The 20,962-nt window shown below is 48.4% G+C and overlaps 1 protein-coding gene across 5 annotated transcripts in view; it reads right to left on the reverse strand.

The window, feature by feature from the left end:
- Window positions 1-2,035: 2,035 nt before the first annotated feature.
- Window positions 2,036-20,962, reverse strand: part of TMEM104 (transmembrane protein 104) — a 43,511-nt gene continuing 24,584 nt past the window's right edge. For 3 of the 5 annotated variants that reach the window (XM_030461573.1, XM_030461574.1, XM_030461575.1), the window contains 2 exons: window positions 16,912-17,005; window positions 2,374-5,878 (listed from right to left, as the gene is read on the reverse strand). In XM_030461573.1, the coding sequence (XP_030317433.1) occupies window positions 5,118-5,878; window positions 16,912-17,005 (855 nt within the window). In that variant the 3' untranslated portion in view covers window positions 2,374-5,117. Of the gene's footprint in view, window positions 5,879-16,911; window positions 17,006-20,962 lie in introns of all 5 variants that reach the window. The other 2 variants (XM_030461572.1, XM_030461570.1) reach the window with 1 other exon arrangement.

Consider the following 20,962-nt stretch of genomic DNA (forward strand, 5'->3'; position numbering starts at 1 on the left):
GCTGGTAACAGTGAGGGGATGCTTGCAAGGGCTGCTCTGGGACCCCCAGCCCTGCTCTAGGACAGCTGCAAAGCCCCAGGGAGGTCAGGAAGGGCCCGGACAAGCACGGCCCAGACCCAAAAGCATTGGCAATGTCTGTCTGTCCATCCATCTGTCCATCAATCCAGCCATCCATCTGTCTGGAGTTAAACCCAGCCAGTTTCAAACCCCCCCCCTTTCCCATCCCCCTGCCTGGCTGCCATCACAGGCTGGTGCTGGAGCTTTAATTCCTGTTACTTATTTATCATTGCAATTGTCTCTTAATTGCTTTGGCAGACCCTCTGAATCCTCGTGGCAAGCAAGGGAGGTGCTGGTGTATAAATAAAGGCCATAAATAAACCCAGTTGAAGACTGGGGGATCCTTCCTTGCCAGGCTGTCCCAGGCCATAGCACCCATTAGCCCGGGGCAGCTCTCCCCTGCTGGGCCCCGGATGCCCCTGGGGGTTGCAGACTGGTGCCTTTGAGGATCCACTTTGCTCTGGAGAGTTTTCCCCTAAATTGTGGCTTTCTGACCCTGGGAAGCCAACACATTCTGCTGCACCTTTGGGATCAGGGCCAAGCCCGAGCTGGGGTTGAGGCTAAGAGAACAAAAGGGAGCAGAAAAGGGGGAAAAAATAAATTAAAAAAAAAAATCCCCATCCCAGATTTTAAATTAATTAGTGACGTCCCCAGTGACTCAGCAGAGGCCAAATGGATTTGCTTCATGTTTTGTAGAAGGGTTTTGCTGTGGGGGGGCTGAGGGCAGTGAGGGACAGGGGGACACGGGCTCTGTGGGGAGGGGGCTCTAGGGACAGGGCTCAGCACACAGTGGGAGGCTGGGGCCACCTGGTGTCTCCTGCCACAACTGTGGCCTCTACTACATAATCATCTTTATATGCTAATTAAGACAGAAGCTCATAATTTTTCTCCCATTCCTGGCACTGGGCATTAAGCTGGGTGAGGAGCTGGATGGGGCACAGGGCCACAAGCAGCCCAGAGTGGGTGGGAGCTGCCTGACCTCCCTTGGAGCCAGGAAGGTCTGAGCTGCTCCTGCAGCATCTCCTCACCTCAGGTTGCACCAGGAACAAACCTGTGAGGAAGCAACAGCCTGGAAGCACCCTCTGACCAGGCTTTCCAGGGCTGGGCTTGGATAGTTTAGCATTTAACAACTGCAGAGGGTATTATTTTATTTTTTTGGTGGAACTGTCTAATCAATCACTTTTTAATTCAGCTGTCTCTGGCTCCTGTGTCGCCCTGGGACACTGAGCTTACATGTGGAGAGAAATATGTCTGGGGCTGCTGCTGGGCACTCTCCTTCTGGGCTCAGCCCCATGGGCTCCCCCTAGGCCATGGCCTCCCCATCCCCTGCCCCAGCATCTCATCTCCATGGCACCTTTGATTTATTGTTCCCATGGCTGGGCAGGGTGGGACCCATCCTGCTGGGGAAAGGGGGAACAAGGAAGGGCAGAGCAGGGCAGGCACTGGGACAGCTCTTGGGGTGAGGGTGCAGCTCCCCAAACCCAAGCAGGTGCTGGAGGAGCCAGCATGAACCTTGCTGGGAACTTTCATAGAATCAGAATCATAGAATTGGCTGGGTTGGAAGGGACCTCAGAGATCATCAAGTCCAACCCTTGAACCACCGTTGCGGTTGCTAGACCATGGCACTGAGTGCCACATCCAGGCTCTATCTCCAGGGATGGAGAATCCACTACTTCCCTGGGCAGCCCATTCCAATTTCCTACCCCTCCAAGTGACACAAGGCTCCTAGGTGATGCTCAACACTTGTTCAAACCTGCTTCTCAGGTTTAAGGTTTTTATTTTTCCTTCCCTGGACACTGTTCTCCCGAGTGCTGCAAAGGACCAAGCCCATCTTTGATGCCAGTTTGATCCCAGATTTATAGCCCAAGCCCTGAAACCCTCCACTGCTTGTGCAATCCTACGAGAGAATCACAGCAGAAAGTGTTTATTCCTATCATAAAAGATCTGTTTTAATATTTTAACATAAATCAAGCTGTGCTTTATGGTGACAATAAATTTGTTGGCAGAAACTGCCTTTGCAGCCCGAGGCAGTGGAGCAATTCAATTTGTTTGGTTTTAAGTGTTACGGAGCTGTAATAGAGAAGGGAAAAGTACAGATGTTTTGATTGAGTTTGCAGCTACCACCCAGAGTTGCAGGAGGCTAATAGAGGAGAGGGGAGGGTCTCCATTAGCCTCTCCACTTCCCATTTCTCCTTGGCCTGCAGCCCCATCACTCAAAGCCATCTCATCTGGGAATAACAGCTCAGAGCTGCAAGATGAGGAATAGGGGGAGGGTGGGTGTTAGGAAAAGAAGCCAGGCTAAACCAGATGTATAATGTGCATTTTACTGGTTTTAATCCCATTTTTTGAAAACTAATTACAGTCAGGACAAGCAGCACGTGAGAATAATGAACTGTTAGTGTTGATAATGGCCAAATAAAACCAGACTCATTCGTGATGGGTGAGAGGAGGGAGCTCTCCTCCTCCCAGAACTGAGCTGGGGTCACCCAGCATCCCCCAGCCCACTCCAGGCTCTGCTGAGCCAATCCCTCCCCACGTTCTCCAGTAATTTTTAAGGCATTGATATGTCATGTTTTATATGAAAAATATTCTCTCTGCTGTAGAGCTTCTTTCTGTTAATCACCCCAACTCCTTGGATAGATTTATTTTGCTGCTGTGCAAGGACAGCAGGTGTCTGGGAATTTGTGGTTATTTATTTAAGAAAGCACTCATGCTCCCTGGGGACCAGAGTCCTCACTAAGGCAGCAGAGCTGGGGCCAGGACAGGAGCCCTCACTGTCCCATCATATCCAAAGCCTGGGGCTGAGCAGCTCTCAGAGCTAAGGCCCATTAGAAGTCACTGTCAGGGGTGGTGCTGAGGAGGAGAGGTGGCCAGGGAGGAGAAGGCACATCTTAAAGTGCAGGAGAGGCTGTGCCAGGCTGGGCTCCCTCCTTCCTCCACCAGGACACAGAGGCAGAGAGAGAAGGGAGACCCAGAGCAGCTCTCAGAGGGGAAGGAAGGATGAGAAGAGATGAAACAACAGAGAACAGCCCCGTTCTCTGGCTGGCAACAACATGTGAAGGCAAGAGAGTGAAATGGGCACTTGAAGAGTGGCCAGAGCAGGCAGCATGGTGGGAAAGGCCTCAGCCCCCTCCATAAACCCACATCTGTGCACTCGTGCAGGGGAGCAGCCCCCACAGCCTCTCCAGCTTCCCAAAGGCTCATTTCATGGGCATTAAATTCCTCTCTCTGGCTCTGCCCAGCACAGCTGCCCCATAAATTTGCCCTCCAAGCTATACCACTACTGTCCCTTTTCCTAAATGAGACATAAGCAATAGCTACCTGTAAAATAACTTGCTAATTTGGCACTGAAGATGCCACATCAGCTTTCCTTGGGATGTTTAAACTCACTAGCAAGGGCTGCCAATGCCTGTTTGTCTCATCTGCTCCATCCTGAACAGTCCCCCCCAGATCCTCTCCAAGCAGCTCAGCAAGGACAAAGCGACAGCGCTCAGGCTCAAGAGGTGCAAGGGTTTTGCTTTAAAAACCATGAAGTGTTTTTATACAGCTCCAGGTACTCGTATATTCTCCCAGGAGGAGCACTTCAGGTCATATGGAAACCAGAAAGTCCTACTTGAAAACAGAGCTTGATTAAAAAGAGCTGCAGCTCAAAGCTCTGCTGTAGCGAGCGGTGACACTTAATGATGCAGCAAGTGCAGAGGGCAGGGGGATGAGAGGTGAGTGACATGCACCTGGCTGTGAACTTCCTTCAGTGTGGGGGGTTCAAATATTCCAGGTGAAAAGTTCTTTTTGTGAGGAAAAGCCATACATGATCTTTGCCCATGGGCCTCGGAGCACAGGACTCAGTGCTGTCTGTGGGGTGTTACAGAGATCCCCATCAGCCCCAAAAGCAAAGCTCTGCCTACAGCACAGCCCAAATTCTAAGACGAGCTGAACAGGACCAGCTTGAAGCCCACCCTAAGCCTGTGTAGAAAGAGCAGAGGGGGTATCAGGTCCAGTTTCAGCAGGGTTTCAGATTTTCCTCCCTGAGGCAGGCAGGGCTGAGCCAGGCTCTGCCACCTCCCCCTTCCCAGGAGCTAACACCCACCTCGTTTCAAGGCTGATTACCCTGCTCAGGAGGCTGGAAACACCTGGGTGTGCACAGCCCCAGCTCCTGCCAGCCCCACCCGTGTCAGGACTGGGTGATTCCCACCTCCCCAGCCCACAGGAATCCCTGCAGCTGGAGTCAGGGTCTGACCTACTACTGCAACAGCCCCAGGCAAGGCTGAGACAGGGGTAAGGGCTCTGGTGGATGGGTGCAGGAGCTGAGGGAAGTCAGGCTGCAGTTTCCTTCCTTCCCAGGGTGAAGACCCATATCCCTGTCCATCAGGGCTGCCACAGCACAGGAGAACAGGATGAGAAGTGTCAATGTAAACTCCTGGGCTGGAGAAATTCTGCTCTAAGGAAAAGATCCCAGATCCCAGGCAATCCATGGTGCACAAACAGGTTAATGCCACTAGAAAAAGAAAGTGTAACAGAACATGAAATTATTTTTGTCTGAGTTAGGGCTATTCCCACCCTAACTCTTCCCTTCATCTAGTACAGGAGGTTGGTGGAGGGGTCTCAGCAGACAGAAGAGACTCAATTCCCCCAAACTCCTGATAAATTCCATACAGCACGTCCCTGCCTTTGGGAGAAGGGACATTCTGCCTCTTTGTGTAGTGAGCAACCAAGGCTGGCTGCTCTCCTGTGTGCTGAGACCTGCAGCACACAGAGAGCCACGAAGGGACAGAGAGTGATGTCCCAGCAGAGCTGAAGGCAGAAATGGCTGGACATTTGTTAATGGTGCAGGCTGACAAGGGCTCAGCCCCAGGTCTGGGAACAGGGACTGTAACAAGGCTGAGACCACTCCATCCACACCCAAAATGGAGTTGAAAAAGTCTGTGTCCAGGTCTAACCTGTGCCACCAAGCCCGTGGCCTGGAAACTTCCCTTCCCTTCATTTTGCCTTTCCCTCACTTCGCAGTCCCAGAGGGAGAACTGAAACGCTCGAAGTGCCTGGAGCCCGGGTAAAGCAGCACATCAGAGTTTGGACTCACTGAGGACGATGTTTGCAGTGACAAACATGAAGCAAGAAAAGCCCCAGATGAGGACAAAGACAATCCAGAAGGTGTGTCTGAAAGGGGAGAGGTGTTTGTTCACTGTCCCGCTGCCGAAGACCAACTGGGTGTCCTTCCGGCTGCAGTACGCCAGGAAAGCCGGGATGAGATACTGGATCCCATTCCCAGCATAGGCTCCTGTGATCCCCACCAGAGACTCCAGATCGTGGGTGCAGAAAGCCACCAGCACGGGGGGAACCAGCGTGATGGCAGGGAAGACAATCCTATCCACCACCCAGGGGTAAGTCCCCCCTTCTCTGTGGAAAAGGGTCTTCCAGTTGTTGCGCAGCGTGACGGCGATGATGGGGAAGTTGGTGCTGATGGTGAAGACTGGGAAGAGGCCCAGGAAGTATCGGATGAAGGCAACGTTGATGATCTCACAGTTGGTGAAGTTGAGGGTGTACATGTCCATGAGGGTGTCGTTGCGGAAGCAGTAAATGGCAGTGAAGGAGAGGAGGCTGTAGAAAGCCAGGATCAGGATGTAATCGAGCAGCACGAGCTGGCTGACGTGCTTCTTCCTGGAGATGGGTGTGATGAGGGATGGAAGGGAGTGCTGGCACATGAAGGAGTAGACACAGACCCCAAAGAGATTCCGGATGCCCGACAGCTGAGCCATGGACGGGTGACCTTCTCCTTGGCCTCTGCTGATGCGGATGAGGGCCAGAATAATCATGAGGATGAAAGCTGGAGAGAGAGAAGGTTGCAGGTCAAGCCCAGATCTGTGCTCCCCACGACCCTCTTCCCATTGGCACCAGCTCTCCCTCTTGCTCCACAGGAGACATCTCCTTATCTCTGGAGAAGGTGGCACATCAAAGGCAAGGTGCACAGGAATTAATCCCAACTTGCTTCAGTGCTAGGCAGCAGATAAGGGAAGAAGCTCGGGACTGCCTTTGGCAGGCATCTCCAGTCTCCTTCCCACAGGGATTCACCCTCCCTCCCCAGATGGAAAACATCTGCTCTGGGACCTTTGGAAGAATACCACTAACATGGATGCCCGAGCCCATTGCCCCAAAGGGACTCAGCCCATGGATGCTCTTGCCACACACCCCATATTTCTAAATATCCCCAGATAGAGATGTTTGAGCTTTGACCTCTGAAGGAAGAAAACATTCAGCCTGCCTGCAGTCAACCCCAGTAATATTCCTACACATTTGCAACTGGAATCATGTGTCCAAGACCTCATCCAGGCAGATGCAGGGGAGCAGAAGCTCCTTCTGAGCTCTCCTGTCTCTGAGATCTGTCAAGCACGACAGAGCAAGAACCAGCCAGCCATTTCCTGGGCAGGAGGCACAGCCTGTCTGTAGTTAATCCCAGGGCAGAGAAGCCAGTCTGGAAGGGACTAAAGAAGCACTGTAAGACTGCCATTAAAATTCATCACTTCTAGGCACAAAGTCTGGTCGTCTACCCTTCACTTATGTCAAGGAAAAGCTGAACAACATTTTACAAAGCTTATCACAAAAAGCGACGTGATGGACAAAATGAACTGAGGAGATTGGGCTAATCTGAGCCAGAAGCAGTTACTGCCAGACTGTTATTCCTAGCATGGCACATAAAACCACCAGAAAACTAATTCTGGTGTCATAGAAATCACATCAGGCTGGGAAAGGTGATCATCAGCTGGCTAGAGTTAACAAGGAACAGGGGGAAAAAACACCCTGCCTGCCAGGGCAGCAAGCAGCAAGATTTACAGCCTGGTGCTGGCAATGGATGGGCCAGTGTGGCTTGCAGAGAGCTGCCTCCTGCCCTGATCTAAGGCCATCATTTGAGCACAGCCATGAATTACCAAGTAATGAGAAAAGCAACAAAATGCTGAGACAACTGCTATGGACAACTCTGGATGTCGTAAATATAAATACAGAGGAATTAAACAGAGCAGCAAGCACACAGTCCTGCAGCCTGTAGGAGGTGAGACACTGATGCTGTGAGCCAGGCTGGCTGATAGGAAAGGGGACAAGGACATGGGCTTGGTTTGTGCTTAGTACTGCTCTGTCTGGAGAGGGAAAACCCTGCCAGGGATGGGACAAGAAGCAGCAGTCACAGAGCAGCAAGGGAGCTGCTGCTGCTGCTGCTGCTTCTGCCCCCAGTGAAACCAGATCAGCCCTAACTGGGCATCACCTCCTGCACATCCCCACTCCTCACGCTGCCCTAGGAAACCTCTCACTTCCAGCTGCTTCCCAGAGCCAAGGCAAGTCCATGAATGCTGGACTGGAGAGGTGACAGCACCTTATGGCACCACAAGGACCAGGCCACTTTGGGTGTGTTGGGCTCTGTCTGCTTCTCCAAGAGCAGTCACTGAGGGCTATGGAAAGCACCAGTTTTCTGGCAGGGAGGATCAGGATCTCCTGAAGGATCAGGTTTCCAGTGGCTTCCCTAAATGATGGGGAGAAGTCTATTGTTTAAGAGGGTAGAATTTGTAACACTTGTTTTTCCTTAAATACTTCTTTCAGAAATTAAACCTCTTTAACTTTCAAGTTACAAGGAGTGATAATCCAGTACCAAGATCCAAACTGGCCCTGTTTCCAACAAGGCAAGCTGTGCTTCTGCTCTAGCATCTGCAGACACATGATCCTTGAGAGAGGTGGTGCTGGGTAACTGGAAGCCTCCTCTGCCTAATTCCAGCCCCAGAGGAGCCCACAGCAGCCCTGCCCCAGTGGTTGTGGTTTCTCTCACTCCCTACAGCTGAAGAGTCTCCAGCTCCTGGAACCAGAGAGCTCAAGCATTTGCATGCCAGATTTATCTGCCTGTCCCCAGGAGGAGGAAAGCCCAAAAATGAAACTCTGAAACCTTGTTATGCTGGATGATAAATCAAGATGAAAAGAAGATGACAGACTCTGACTGACAGGCAGACAAGAGGCAGCTCAGGAGCCTACAGACACCCACAGAGCTTCTGCTCACATCCTCCTCTACTTGGGACACTGGGCTGAAGGCAGTCACACCCACACCACAGGTGTCACCTACAGTTCCCACATGAACTGTCCAACAATGTTCCTTCACCAGAAAGACCCTGATGAAGTCAGACATGGGTTCATAAATAAAAAGCCTCAATCTGTTCCTGTATATTCAGGACAGAGGATATAAGCAACGTGCTCCAGAGATGAAAGACCTTCAGATACCGTGGCCAACAGCACCTAGAGCCACAAAGCAAGGTGGGCAGTGCTGCTGCTGTGGATTGTTAGTAGGTTACATGAAAACTGTTTTAAACTTTATACTGTACAAACACTTAAAAATCAATCAAAGCTTTTGCTTGTCCTGATTTTTAGCCATGCCAGACCCACTCCAAACACACCTCAGAGAGGTTTTGCTCTCAACAAGGCTCAGAGGACACTTCTACTCAATTCGTCTCTCCTCTTGAGATGTGAGCACCCTTTTTACTGAAGGATGGAAGTAAAGCTGTGGGCAAAAATAAGGGGCAAGCCATAAAGGGAAAGTGGTGATGAATATCATCATTGCTGCCCAACTGCCTCCCCTACAGATCCCTCCTCTTACCCCATGAGAAGCAAACACTGCCTCTTCCCAGAGACCTTGCAGACAGCTACTGCTGCCTGCCCTGCTTGATTCAGATGTCGATTCAGAGACAGGGCAGCTCTGCTATGGTTCTTGCAGGTGGAAGAGGGATGAATATGGATGAGCACACATCCAAGTAAGAGCACTACAGGAAAATATGGGAGCCTGGGGATATTAAAATACACATTTTTGTGAGCTTTGATAGAAGCGTAACAGAGCTGCAGAGAAGCAGTGAAGATAATTTATCCATTCTGAGTCTACAGATTGTTTTGCAGAGTCAGAGCAAACACCTTTGTAAGTGAAAAGTGCTGGTTTGTACATGAGCTTCATCTGCCTGCAAAAAGACTGTTGTAGTGGAAAAAAAAAAGCCCAAGGCTGAAACACATTCTCCCCTGCCCCCACCATGGTAGGTATCTGAAAGAAGAACTCAGAGTGAGAATGAAGTTCTGGCTTAACCCCCCCTTGCAGCCCTGGCAAGACACTGCTTTGGAGGTGTTTCAGCTGGTGCCCCACATCTGTCTCACTACTGGCATCTAGAAAATAATGGACAAGATCCTGAACTGACCCATGCTGGGAAACAGGGAGAAGTGTGCTGCCAGGTAATTCAGCAAGAGGTGGCTTGGCAAGGGGAAAGCAAGCTCAGAAATGAGGTTCTGCAGGGCTGTAGTGCTGGATAAGCTCTCTGTGGTGCCAGGAAGGAGGGCCAGAGATGGATGCTTCCTCCCAGGTTCAAGAGTGAACTTCAACCTTCAAAGCCTTGGTCCCAGTTAAAACAAGGGTGGTTTTACTGGCTTCAGAAAGCCTGGGGACAGACAGCCACAAACCAGGGGATGAGTAAAAGAGATACTGAGGACAATAAATAAAGCAGGACAAAGGTTACATGACCACCACTTCTATGTTAGAGTCTGAAAGATAAGACAGAGGAAGAACAACCCTGCACATCCCTTCCCCACATCTCCAGTCACCTCTCCTCCAACTCTGTCCCTGCTCTCATTCCTCCTCCTAGGAGGAAAGCCTGATGAGAACATCCCTGCACCAGCCTGCTATCCCTTCCCAGAGGAGTGATGTGCAGCCCCAGCCCCCTGCCCAGCAGCCCATGTCTGGCTGCTCCCCTGCCCCAGCCCCAGCCATTTGTTTGAGCAGACACATTTTTGGCAGGGCCATCCATCACCACTGCCTGACGGCCTGACAGAGCTTTCTTGTCAAAGCAGAGAATCAATATGCCAGGAAATAATGATGATAATGAATCACCCACCCCCTTGCAACGCACGCCACTCGCTTCCCTTTTCACACATGAGGTGGCATCATGGGTTTCAAGAGGAGGATGTTTCCCTCAGCTTCCTGAGCCCCTTCTCTTTGGAAGGAGGTAGAACCCCCCCCATTGTTCCTGATCCTCCATCAATACCAAACACAGCTGCTCACTCCTAAACAGAGGAATGGATCTCATTTAGTTTAACATTAGGCAGCTCTTTCAGGAGTGAGGGCATAAAAACATCTCTGTACACCCTGACATCAGCCTGTTTGACCTTCTGCACCCCTACCCATCAGTTGTGTTGTCTGCTTCACTACTGATGTCTTTCCAGGATCCTGGTGGTCCCCTCAGAGCCTGCTGCCTCCTACCACTGTACTGGACAAGTTTAAGAGCTCACTGCAACTCTGGAGCTGCCAGGTGTTCTGGATACTGTGGCATTCGAAGAAATAAAGCACAGTTCCCCATGCTGGCAGGACAAAGTATCTGAAATTGAGACATTAATGCTTAGATTTAAAACCTTCCTATCCAGTTATTCCTGCAGAAGCTATATCCTTACACGTGTTCATGACTTGTTCCAGCTCTATAAACTCTAGAACAGCAATGGGTAAATTTCTGCAGAGGAAATTTCTTCAGAGGAGGTTGCTACATGAAATAACAGTAAAGAGGTAACATAAAAACCAGGTTTACTCCATCAAGTGTGGGAGCTGGAACAGTTAAGGATCAGATTCAACAACAACAGAGCCTAAAACACCATCTCTAGGAAGATAAAGGATTAATGAGCACTGTGGGGAAGTAAGATAGATAGGTTCACAGAAGACAGCAATTCTCTGGAGAAAGATGTCAGAAAGCAAAGAAGGAAATTACTTCTCAGAAGAAAAGTATGAACAAAAATTGTGTGACTCCTTCCTCTAATGGGGAGCAGGGACTTGCAGGGACAGTGTCACCCTCCCTGCCCCAAAGCCTATGGCAGGATCTAATGGCAGGGGTCTATTGCTCATGTACAGGGGAAGCAGAGCCACATGCAGGGCAAGTGAAGACCACAGAACTGTGATACACCTACCAGGAAGGCAAGAAAAAGCTTCTTGGGCATTTCCTCTCCCCTACCACCTCACCCACTCTGTCAGGTTTGGCTAAGCTCCCATTGCAGCCATCTCAGACACTATTGCTGCCTTAGCCTCAGGCCAGGCACAGCCTCATTTCCACCACAAAGTGAAACTTTTTAGTAAAGTACCACCAGGACCTTTTTGCCTGTCAAAAGCAGTTCAGCAGAGCTTCTCTGCTACAAAGACCTAATTTCCCTGCTTTTCTTTATCATCTGGAGCACGGTTTTCTACGGCATAACCAAGGCTTTACAAGTAACCTCCCTCAGGCTGGTAAAAACTGCTGTGAGAGGGGCAGAGCTGCCTCTCTCAGCCCCCATCAGTCTTTCTGCACGGACATCTGCACACCAGTAACAGTTCACGGGGAGAAAAACAGCTCTGCACACACTGGTGTTTATCACGGGTGCTTTATCTCAACATATGGGATGGAAAAAGCAGCCAGCAAGGCTTGTTTGCTTCTGGTGGAAAATTACCCGTGTAGTTTATTGTCCTCTCTCCTCCGGTCACCTTTGGCAGAAGCACCACAAAGCCTCTGCACATCTCTGAGCTCTGCTGTTGACTTGGTCTCAGCTTTAACAGCCACTTCTCTTTCCACGTGAGAATTTACTCCTCTGTGAGGTGGGCAGTTGCATGCCACACATCCACTCCAAAAACCCGTGTGGGTACCACCAGGCAGAGCCTTTTGCAGGGCTGAATGTGCTCTTACATTTTCAGCTCCTTCTCCCGCTCTCAGGACTCCTCAGTTTGCCTCCTGCTGCCGGGATAAAGTGCTCTTTTCAGGAACGTCAGCTCTGCAGGCAGGAGCTCAGCACTCCTGTCCAGCACCACATGGCCCTCTCCATCTGCAGCTGAAGCTGACAAGGCTCTTTCCCTCTGCCTCACCCCACTGACCCCCACCAACAGCACTCAAATCAGCTCCTCAGCCAACAGCTCTAAAAGCAGGCATGACAGAAGCACAGCCTTTTAACTAACTCTTCATAAATATATTCACTTCTCTTAGTGAATTATTTACCCTGGCTCTGGCAGCAGCCTCCTCTGCTCCAAAAGGGATGCGAGAACATGAAGTAAATTTGGTTGAAGAAGCTTGTCAGAATCACCATGCAACAGTGTCCTGATTTACAGTCCAATTCCCTCTTCCTTACCACTCCTGTCCACTCTGTTCTGAGAAAGGTATGGGGCAAATATCCATTTTTAAAACCCCTTCCTTCACTTTTTTTGCTGAAAGCTCCATTTTTGATGCAGAAAAGAGGCCCCTTTGAGGCAGTGGACACTGGCAGACTGATCTCTCTCCAGGAGACTGAGAATTATGGCAAAGGCTGATATAGGAGGGGGTGACAATTCTCTCAGGCCCTGTGTTTCCAGTCCCTGCAGCTGAAAGGTTGTGGCAGAGTGACTCTGGGCTTCTGCTCTGAATCATCTCCAGCATGGCTGCCCAAGCCTGCAAGGGATGGCAGCTGAAACCTGCTCACAAAGTGAGATGCTCTGAGACCAGCTCTCTGCAGAGAAGTGCTGGGGAGTCCCGTAAAGAGCAGGAGTCTGGGGCAGAGAGAAAGAACTATCAAAGAAAATAGCAGATGTGGAAAATCAGCCTCACCAGCATGCTTTGGAGAGCCCTTTCCTAGTTTCTTCCCAGGAAGTTTTCTACCAAGTATATTGGAAAGGGATGAGACAGAGGAAAAAACCCAACAAAACCAAGAGCTTAATTCAGCCTTCCTGATTATTCGTGTCCTTTTACCCTCCACCTTACTGGCCAAGGGAGAGAGGTGGGGGAGGGATTTTATTTCTGGGCATATAACAATAATTTGTGGAGGGCTGGAATGCTGTATCTCGAGGGCTTCATTTACTTTAATAAACGTGGTATGTTCTGACTGTGCCACAGGGAGAGAGAACTGAGCCTGCAGCCACTGCCTCCCAAAGTTTATTCCTCTATAAAATGACTCTTTATTAAAATACAATACTTTCTAATAACTACAATACAGCATCAAGAGCAGTATATAGAGCAAATGTCCCACGTGGGAGCCATCTGGGAACATTTGTCAGAGACCATCCAATAACAGCAGCAATAATCATGCTACCAATGTCTTTAAAGCCAACAGTCCTCACCTATAGAGCTGAGCATCTCAGGCTGTAACAGGCTGCAATTAATCGGGTTAACTGCTTAATACAAAATAGTCCAATGTTTGCTGCTGAGCTCCACCAAGCCCTGTCCTTTTGTTATCTTTCCTAATCCATATCCTTTCCTGTGACGCTGCTAGACAGTTATTATCCAATATTATCCAATAATAAAGAGCTAGGGCCATGCCCCAGTGAGCTGTTCCCCTCAGCTTTGATAAGTGCATCAGCCTTGCATGGCTCAGCCCCTTTTGCTGTGCTGTGCCCTCCAGCAGCTCACCCCTAACACCACCCACTTGGATCAGGATTGTAGAAAGGATGGGGGAAAAAATGAGCTTGATACTCAAGTCACTTTAGGGAGCAATCCATTGCCACCATAGATTTGAACCCTCCAGGAAAAAAGAGCCTGGAATCCAAACAGCAGAATTGAAAATACCAACAGCTCCAGTTTATTGATGGCTTAGTTGGTTTAGTCTGCTGCAGGAGATGCTATGTTTCAAGCACAGACAACAGGCTCCCTGTAGCACCCATCAGGAACTCAGTCTTACAAGGCAGTTTGGGCACATATAGGAGAAGGCTGACAGAGCAGGCTGAGGAGCTTTTCCAGTTGGGAAAGGGATGGGAGCTTGTGCAGGCAAAGCTTACCCAGCCACCAGCTCCAGGAGCACAGAGCTCTCCAGGCACAGAGAAGGCCAGCAGTTCAGGCTCTGACTGCTGCACTGAATTTAACCATTGGCACTGACCCACACGAGGTGGCAATCAGTTTTGCAGCCAAATATGTGAGATGTTACTCTTCAGAAGACTGCCAACAGCTCCATGGCTCTGGAAGCCCCACTCTGCCTGGAGATGCAGATCCACCACCCGTGCTCCTATCTGTCCTGACAGGGAAAGGCCTTGCTGTGCCAGCCTTGTTTCCAGATGAACTCTCTGTGTTCAGCAGACACAGACAAGAAGATCCCATCTGTCTGGGATCCCTGGCACCACTCTACTTGGGCTTGCAAAATCTTCCTTCAATTTCCTCCTTTCAGTGACTTCAGAGGCACCTGTCCTGGCTAGGAGATAAAACACAGCCAGGTGAAGAGCTGATCCCTCCTGCATCTCCATGTTTTTTTAATGTTTAATTTCCAGTTCATGTCCCAGTGTTTAATATTGCCTTTTTTCAGAGACAGAATGAATTTTTTTCTTGTCCACGAGGTGTGGAAAGAGACTGTAGCTGTAGGCTTTGTTAGCTGATGTGCTGCCTGTGATGAGCACGAAGCTCTGGGCAGAGGCTACTGACATTTGATTATCACCAAGATCAGGAGAAAGAGGGAAAGCAACTTTCAAAGGCAAGGCTGACACTGTTAGAAACACCAGCAGAAATGACCTTCACACACAGCTACCTCTCCCTGCTGCCAAGAACCATCCTCTCAGCCACCATCATCTGAATTGCCAGTACACCTGGGGCAGTGCAGCTTTACATCAGCCACTGCTGCTCCCAAATCCAGGGATTTTTCATCAGGCTGGGGAAAAAGGTGCCCGGTGGGTCCTGCAGCAAGCATGCTGCAAAGCCTGTGTTGGCCTCCCAGCTCAAACTGGATCTGATTTTCACAAATCAGGGTGCAAAGCTCAGGTCAGCTGCCCATCCACACCTGCAGACACAGGTAAACTGAGTCAGTCAGTGCCCATGTGGGAAGTCTCAGCACAGCAGAGAGGTGGGCTGGCAGCTACAGTGCTCAGCTCTGCTGCTCAGAGTGCTGTGGGGAAGGGAAACACTTTCAGCACCACCTGGCTAAATGCAACTAAAGGAAGATGAAGAAAAGGCAGAGATTACTGAAGGTCAGAATCCACATCTGGCCACTGGCATTCAGGCAGGAAAAAACACCAACCAAGACCATTCTTTGGGATCCAAGCTCTAGAAGCACCTCCAGAAAACCAAACCATGTTTAACTCCCAGCCCTGCTTTTGGAAGAGGGGACAGCGGTGATGTGAGGACACTGGAGGAGAGAGCTTGATAAATCTTGGCAGTATGGGATCCATCCTTATCCTGGAATTTGCAGCAAGAGCTTTGCTCTGTTCCCTGCATCACATGGCTGTTTGATAAATCATCTTTCCTAATAAATCTATCCCTCATCCTACACATACGGAATCCGTTGCTCTAAGTAGCCACTGAGGTGCTGTCAGGGTCATTAAATATCATTATGTGGGGCAGCTGTTCCCCAGTGTGCTGAGGGAGGAATCAATCAGGCTAAGGCATGAATTTCCCCTACACTTCTCCAAACACTGCCTTTGTCCTTCTCCATCAAGTGACGAAAAAGTGGAGCAGTTCTGCCTTTCTGCCAAGGTTTAGCAGTCCTCGTACTGGAAGGGAAACCAATGGCAGATCAGGCAGGTGTCAGGTTGTCACAGAGACAGGAGGAGGTCTGACTGATGTCTTTATCAGGAAAGAGGGAGGGTGACTGGAAACAGGCCAGTGAGCTAAGTAGAGATTAAAAAAAAAAAAAAAAAAAAAAAAAAAGAACCCCATAAAACTTGCTTTACTACCACTTAATGAGATAACCTCTTGTTCTGAAGGACATGAGGGTTTCAAACCTTTCATGTGCTCAGGCAACAAAAAGGAAAACCAGACATTTAGGATTTTCACACCACCTGAGGTCAGGAGTCATTAACTCCAGCTGTTCAGCATCCAAGACTTTAGGGTTTAAATTTCAACCTCATTTTCCTGGGTGACAACTGCTTAACCCCATCTCAGATCTCTATTCTTCTGCAGGGACTGTCAGCCACTTCCAAACAGGATCACAGACCTTTGAACTCAGAGAAAAGGGACAATACCCCAGCTGATGTCAGGTCAAGAGTGTGTGTGCTGGGAAACAGTCTGAGAATCAGCTTTTCTTTCTACCTGTCACTGACCTGGAACAGAAATACAGCTCATTCTGTGCTTGAACAGTCTGGACTCATGAACCAGGAGACTTAACCTGCAAACATGCTGCTGTAACACCCTCTCTGTTAGCCCTGAATATCAATTACTCCATCTAGGTTACAGAAAACAAGAGAAACCTCAGCATAAGCCTCCATAAAACACACACTCCTCTCAGCCTTTAAGGCCAGGTCCACACACAAGTCAGGCAGCTGCATCTCTGGATGACAAAGGCACTAAAAAAAAGTAGCAATGTCTTGTTTCCCTTAAGGAATTCTCTGTCTTCCCAGAAGTTCTTAGCAGTACAATTTCGGAGACAACTCATGAGAACAGGGCTTCCCAAGGATAACACACATTGATTTGGAGGTTTCCAATGCAGCACAACCTATGCTAAAAAATAAAATACCCACAGATGGTAAAACTAAGGGCAGAAAGTCTGACAGAAGTGCCTTGTGTTCTCAGATCAACCCCAAGATTGTCTGAAGTCTGTCATACACATTCAGAAAGAATGAGAAACTTACTGCTGAGCAGCAACTGGTGGGTACCATGGTAAGCCCCTAGACACATAACTTCCAAATCCCCTCTGCCTCTCCCAAACATCAGATAAAAACTTCATCTACCAGCTCATGACTGATGGAGAACAATTTTTTTGTTTGTTTTAATAAGAAATTTCATCCTAGAACAAAAATCCTCTTCCTCAAAGATTTATCAGGCCTGGACAGTCCTCCTCAAAGAGGGTGTTTTGACAAGCACTTGCTTCCAAACACAAACACCTTGCCAAAAAGACACATCAGTGGCATGACTCAGGTTCCATCTATGGCAAAGAGGTGGCTAAGACTCTGCCAAGACTCACCTATCCATCTCATGAGGGATGTCATGATTTGCAGATATTTGGTCTTCTGCACATTGAAGAAGGTGAACGGACCCAGGAGGAGAGTGAATGCTGCCTGCAAGGACAAGAGAATTACACATTAGGTTAAAACCCAAAAATCCTACAAGTGAGATAGATTTGTCAGTAAAGCAAAGCTGGCCTTGAAAGTTCACCTCCAGACATGTCTGTCTGTCACAGAGCTTGCTTTGTTGCTTAATTTTACAGTTAAGTTGGCTGAGACACAGAGGGTCAAACAAGCTGCTTGGTATCAGAGAACATGCCTCGGGCAGAAGTAGAGCACAGGATCCTCTTGGCTCTCAGCTGCTATCACTGCTACTGCCTCCCTTTACTGACACATTTCAGTGAAAGCTCAAAAGGTCTCAATGCAGCCTTATGGAACATTAAATATTAAACTGTGGCCTCTTTTGTCTGGGTTAATGCTCAGTTTAGGTCTGGATAGCAATAGCTGTGACCAGTCTGCTCACGTTAACATTGATGGGGCAGCTTCAGGGTGAAATGCAGGAGCCAGCTCTACCCACAACATTATTTCCCACACTTTAAGCTGCTTGTTGGACAGTGTAACAATTAAGATGTTGACTTGGAAGCTGAAAACCTCTGCCAAGTGAGGGCAAAAAATAAAAAACAAAAAGATACTTATAAGAGGGAACTTCAGTCAGTGTGGGAATCAAAACCATTGCCAGTGAGGAGTCAGCACCCTCCCAGGTGTGCACTGAGAGGCACTGAGCAGCACCCAGAGCCCTGCCTGGTCCTGAGAAAAGGCTTTAGTGCAGGAAGACAGCAGAGGAGGGAGGGAGGTCTGAACATGAGCTGAGAGGAACTACTTGTGACAGGGAGACAAAATGGGTGATACAGAAGAGGGTGTTACAGCCCTGCCTGTGATCCATGGGATGGCACAGGCTTGAGATACACTGAGAGGTCCAAAGCTGTAAAGCAAGCAGCATCTAGAAAGCCACAGGACACAAAGTGCAGATTTGTTGAGCATCCCAAAGGGATTTTTAAAGACAAATACTCAAGATAAATATTTACACTTTGCTCTTTTCCATGACTTCTTAAAACAGTTCCAAAAAAAAGGTGTCACCAGAGGGGCAGAACTGGGACTTAAAAGGGCAGGCTGCAGAGCCTCAAGGTCTCTGTCGACCCCACCAGTCAGTGACAGAACAGAATCCAAGCTATTTTAAGACAAGTACAACGCCAAGAAACCTTTCCTGAGACAGTTTCAGAATATCTGCAAGGCAAATTGGAAATGCCTTGCATCACAAATATTCCCAGACGATCAAAGTAAACCCAGAAGAGGACAAGAGGAGAGAACCCTTGATTTCACACATTGCTCTGTCAAGAAGTATTCTGACCTGAAGCCATAATTTACACCAAGTCTTGTTTCATCTGCTTAAAAAAAAAAAAAAGAGAGAGAGAAAGCATGCACAGAATTCAGATTTGTGAAGCAACTGAACATCCTTGGAGGAAATAACACAGGATACAACAACAGCAGCATAATTAGCAAGACTAAGAGCTAAACTGGTCTTAACAGTTAAGACACTTCCAGTTTTAACACAGAATAGACATACAAGTCTTCCTAAAAATCTTCTCCCTCTTGGTCCTTTTTGAGCTTAGCTCCATTTTCCTTACACCCTCTCCTGCCCTTTATAGACTGTTCTAGGAGCCCCCCAAAGGGCTGGAAAATTTTTGACTGAAGAGAGATGTAGGTCAAGGACCCAGAGCAAACCAAGTTAACAATAATTCTCTTCCTGAAAATTATTCCCAAGTTTGAGACTTCATCTTGCAGCCTCCCCTCCCAATGCACCCACTGCTCAACACAGCCTCCCCTCAAAGCACATTAATAGCTCATGAGTCAGAAAGAGCTGAAACAGAGAGAGAAGGACAAAGAATGGGGGTAATTAAGGAACAGGTGTCTTCTGCAAATTAGAATGCACCAGAACCAATTGGCAAAACAGAAGCTCAAATCATGGCCAGGACTGACACAACTTCCCTGAGCACTGAAGCAGCTGGGTCTGGATCCTAGATCTGTCTGAAGCACTGAGGAAAGAGCTGTGCTAAGGTGGGTTTGGGGCACAATCCATTTTCTGGAGTTGTTCTCCAGTGCTCAAGGCATCTTAAGCAACTAAATCCATGACTCTCTCAACTCTCCCCCTCCTCTCTGGGCTTTACTGCTCAGCTCGTGGGGAAGAGATCAAAGTGGCTGTGCCTGAATGGTCAAATTCCCTCCCATCCTTTAAGGAGATCCATGTCTTCTGTTCTGAACAAGATCCTGGAGCTGGTCCAAAGGAACCAAGTGCAAGATGAAGTTCAGTAGCAATGTATTACCTTTCCCACTTGACACCCATTGGTGATCCAAAGGGATTTCCATGGATCAATACAATGTTAAGTCCTACAAGGAGATGAGGCTGCCTGGCTCTGCAAGGATCTGTGCCAAGCACTTTTAGGAAGGGAAACCAGAACACACACTGTCCTGCTTGAGGAGAAAGGCATAGCAGGGCATTGAACAGCCAGATTATCACTTCAAGGGAAGTTGTGTACAGCTCCAGAGATGCAGCACTGATCAGGAAAGAGGGGTCAGTGCCTCACTGATAACCCTGACACAAAGGGTGAGAACTCAGCCCCTGGATTTGAGGTAATCTGATCAGCAACCTTCAGCAGAGTCCCAAGGCCAGGATGCCTCTTTAAAAACACATCCCCACAAGGATGAGACCATGATGCTTAGAAGGAGGGTGTCTAAATTCTCTACCTTCCCCTGCCAGACACCTAAACACTCTTCCGACCCATTAATTAGTTTCATAACTTCTCCCTAAGGAAAAAGTAAGCCCAAATAAGCACCTCAGACATACACCCAAACTTTTCACCTAATGTTTTTCAAGCTCAAGACTCCCCCAGAGAGATATCATTTACAAAGTACTTCATTTACACATGTAATTCAAGCAATCCAAAACCTACATAGAGCACTGCACCAGGCAGCCCTGCCAGAAATCAAATATGCAGAGCTCCAGCACATTAAAAAGCTCTCTCAAGTTCTCCAATTCACCTCTTGAGCCAGCTGAGATGTTTTCTAGGAGCTTATCATTCTCTTCCTAAGCTCCAGCAAATTAACACAAGGCAGAATGAGCAAAGTCTTCCTTGATTAAAGATTTTTCTGCTAGTGAAGTGGTTTCCAGTTAGAAACAAGCAGGTGTACATGGCCAATTCGTTGTTAAGCAAGGTAAGGAAATCCTCCCTTTGGCTAAAAAGGAGGATCAGATCTATCAAATTCAGAGAATTGCAGAGAGAAAAAAATGTACTGTGTTTTTGCACAGACTGTTAGAGTGGCTCCCTAATTTCTCTCCAAGCTCCTCCATTAGACAGGAAAGGGCAGGCTGGTGTGGAGGGTATGAACATATCCACCAAGTAAACACAACAGACACAAAATTCTTTACTTTTCCTGCCTTTCTCAGGCTGAAACACAGCATGAAGATCCTACAGATTAACGACTAAAAAAACCCAGTGCTTTTCTTTGCTTTTACTGACATTTCCAGTCAGAAAACTAGAAACCAGTGAGCGTAGATGAGAGCAGAGCAGCTTGTCACCCTGCATCACACTCTGCTCTGCACAATAGCAGGAGCCATGGGATGGTTTTCAAGTCCATTCCCCCTACCCAGCCAAACCACAGCAGCACAGACACCACGGTTTGGGAGCTTCTTAGCCAACTACTCAGCTGACACCACTTTCTCAGCCTCTGCACCTGTCAGCTCTTACTATTTCCAAGTGAAAAGCAGGCTGGTCAACTCAAGTCTTCTTGCCACAGGGCAAACCAGTTGGGGCTTACTATTGCCCAGAATGTATTTTTATATGTATTTAGCCATTTCTAAAAGTATATTTTATTAAAGCTCTTATGTTAAAACTTGGTTACATAACCTTGTTTATTGGCTTATCTCAAAAAAGCAAAAGTAAGATCAAGTGTTAATAGGACATCTGGCAGGTTTTATCAGCTTAGTTTCAGGAAAGAGGACCACCAAGAGAGCTC

This window comes from Calypte anna, chromosome 18 (genome assembly GCF_003957555.1).
Source record: "Calypte anna isolate BGI_N300 chromosome 18, bCalAnn1_v1.p, whole genome shotgun sequence".
Taxonomy (NCBI): domain Eukaryota; kingdom Metazoa; phylum Chordata; class Aves; order Apodiformes; family Trochilidae; genus Calypte; species Calypte anna.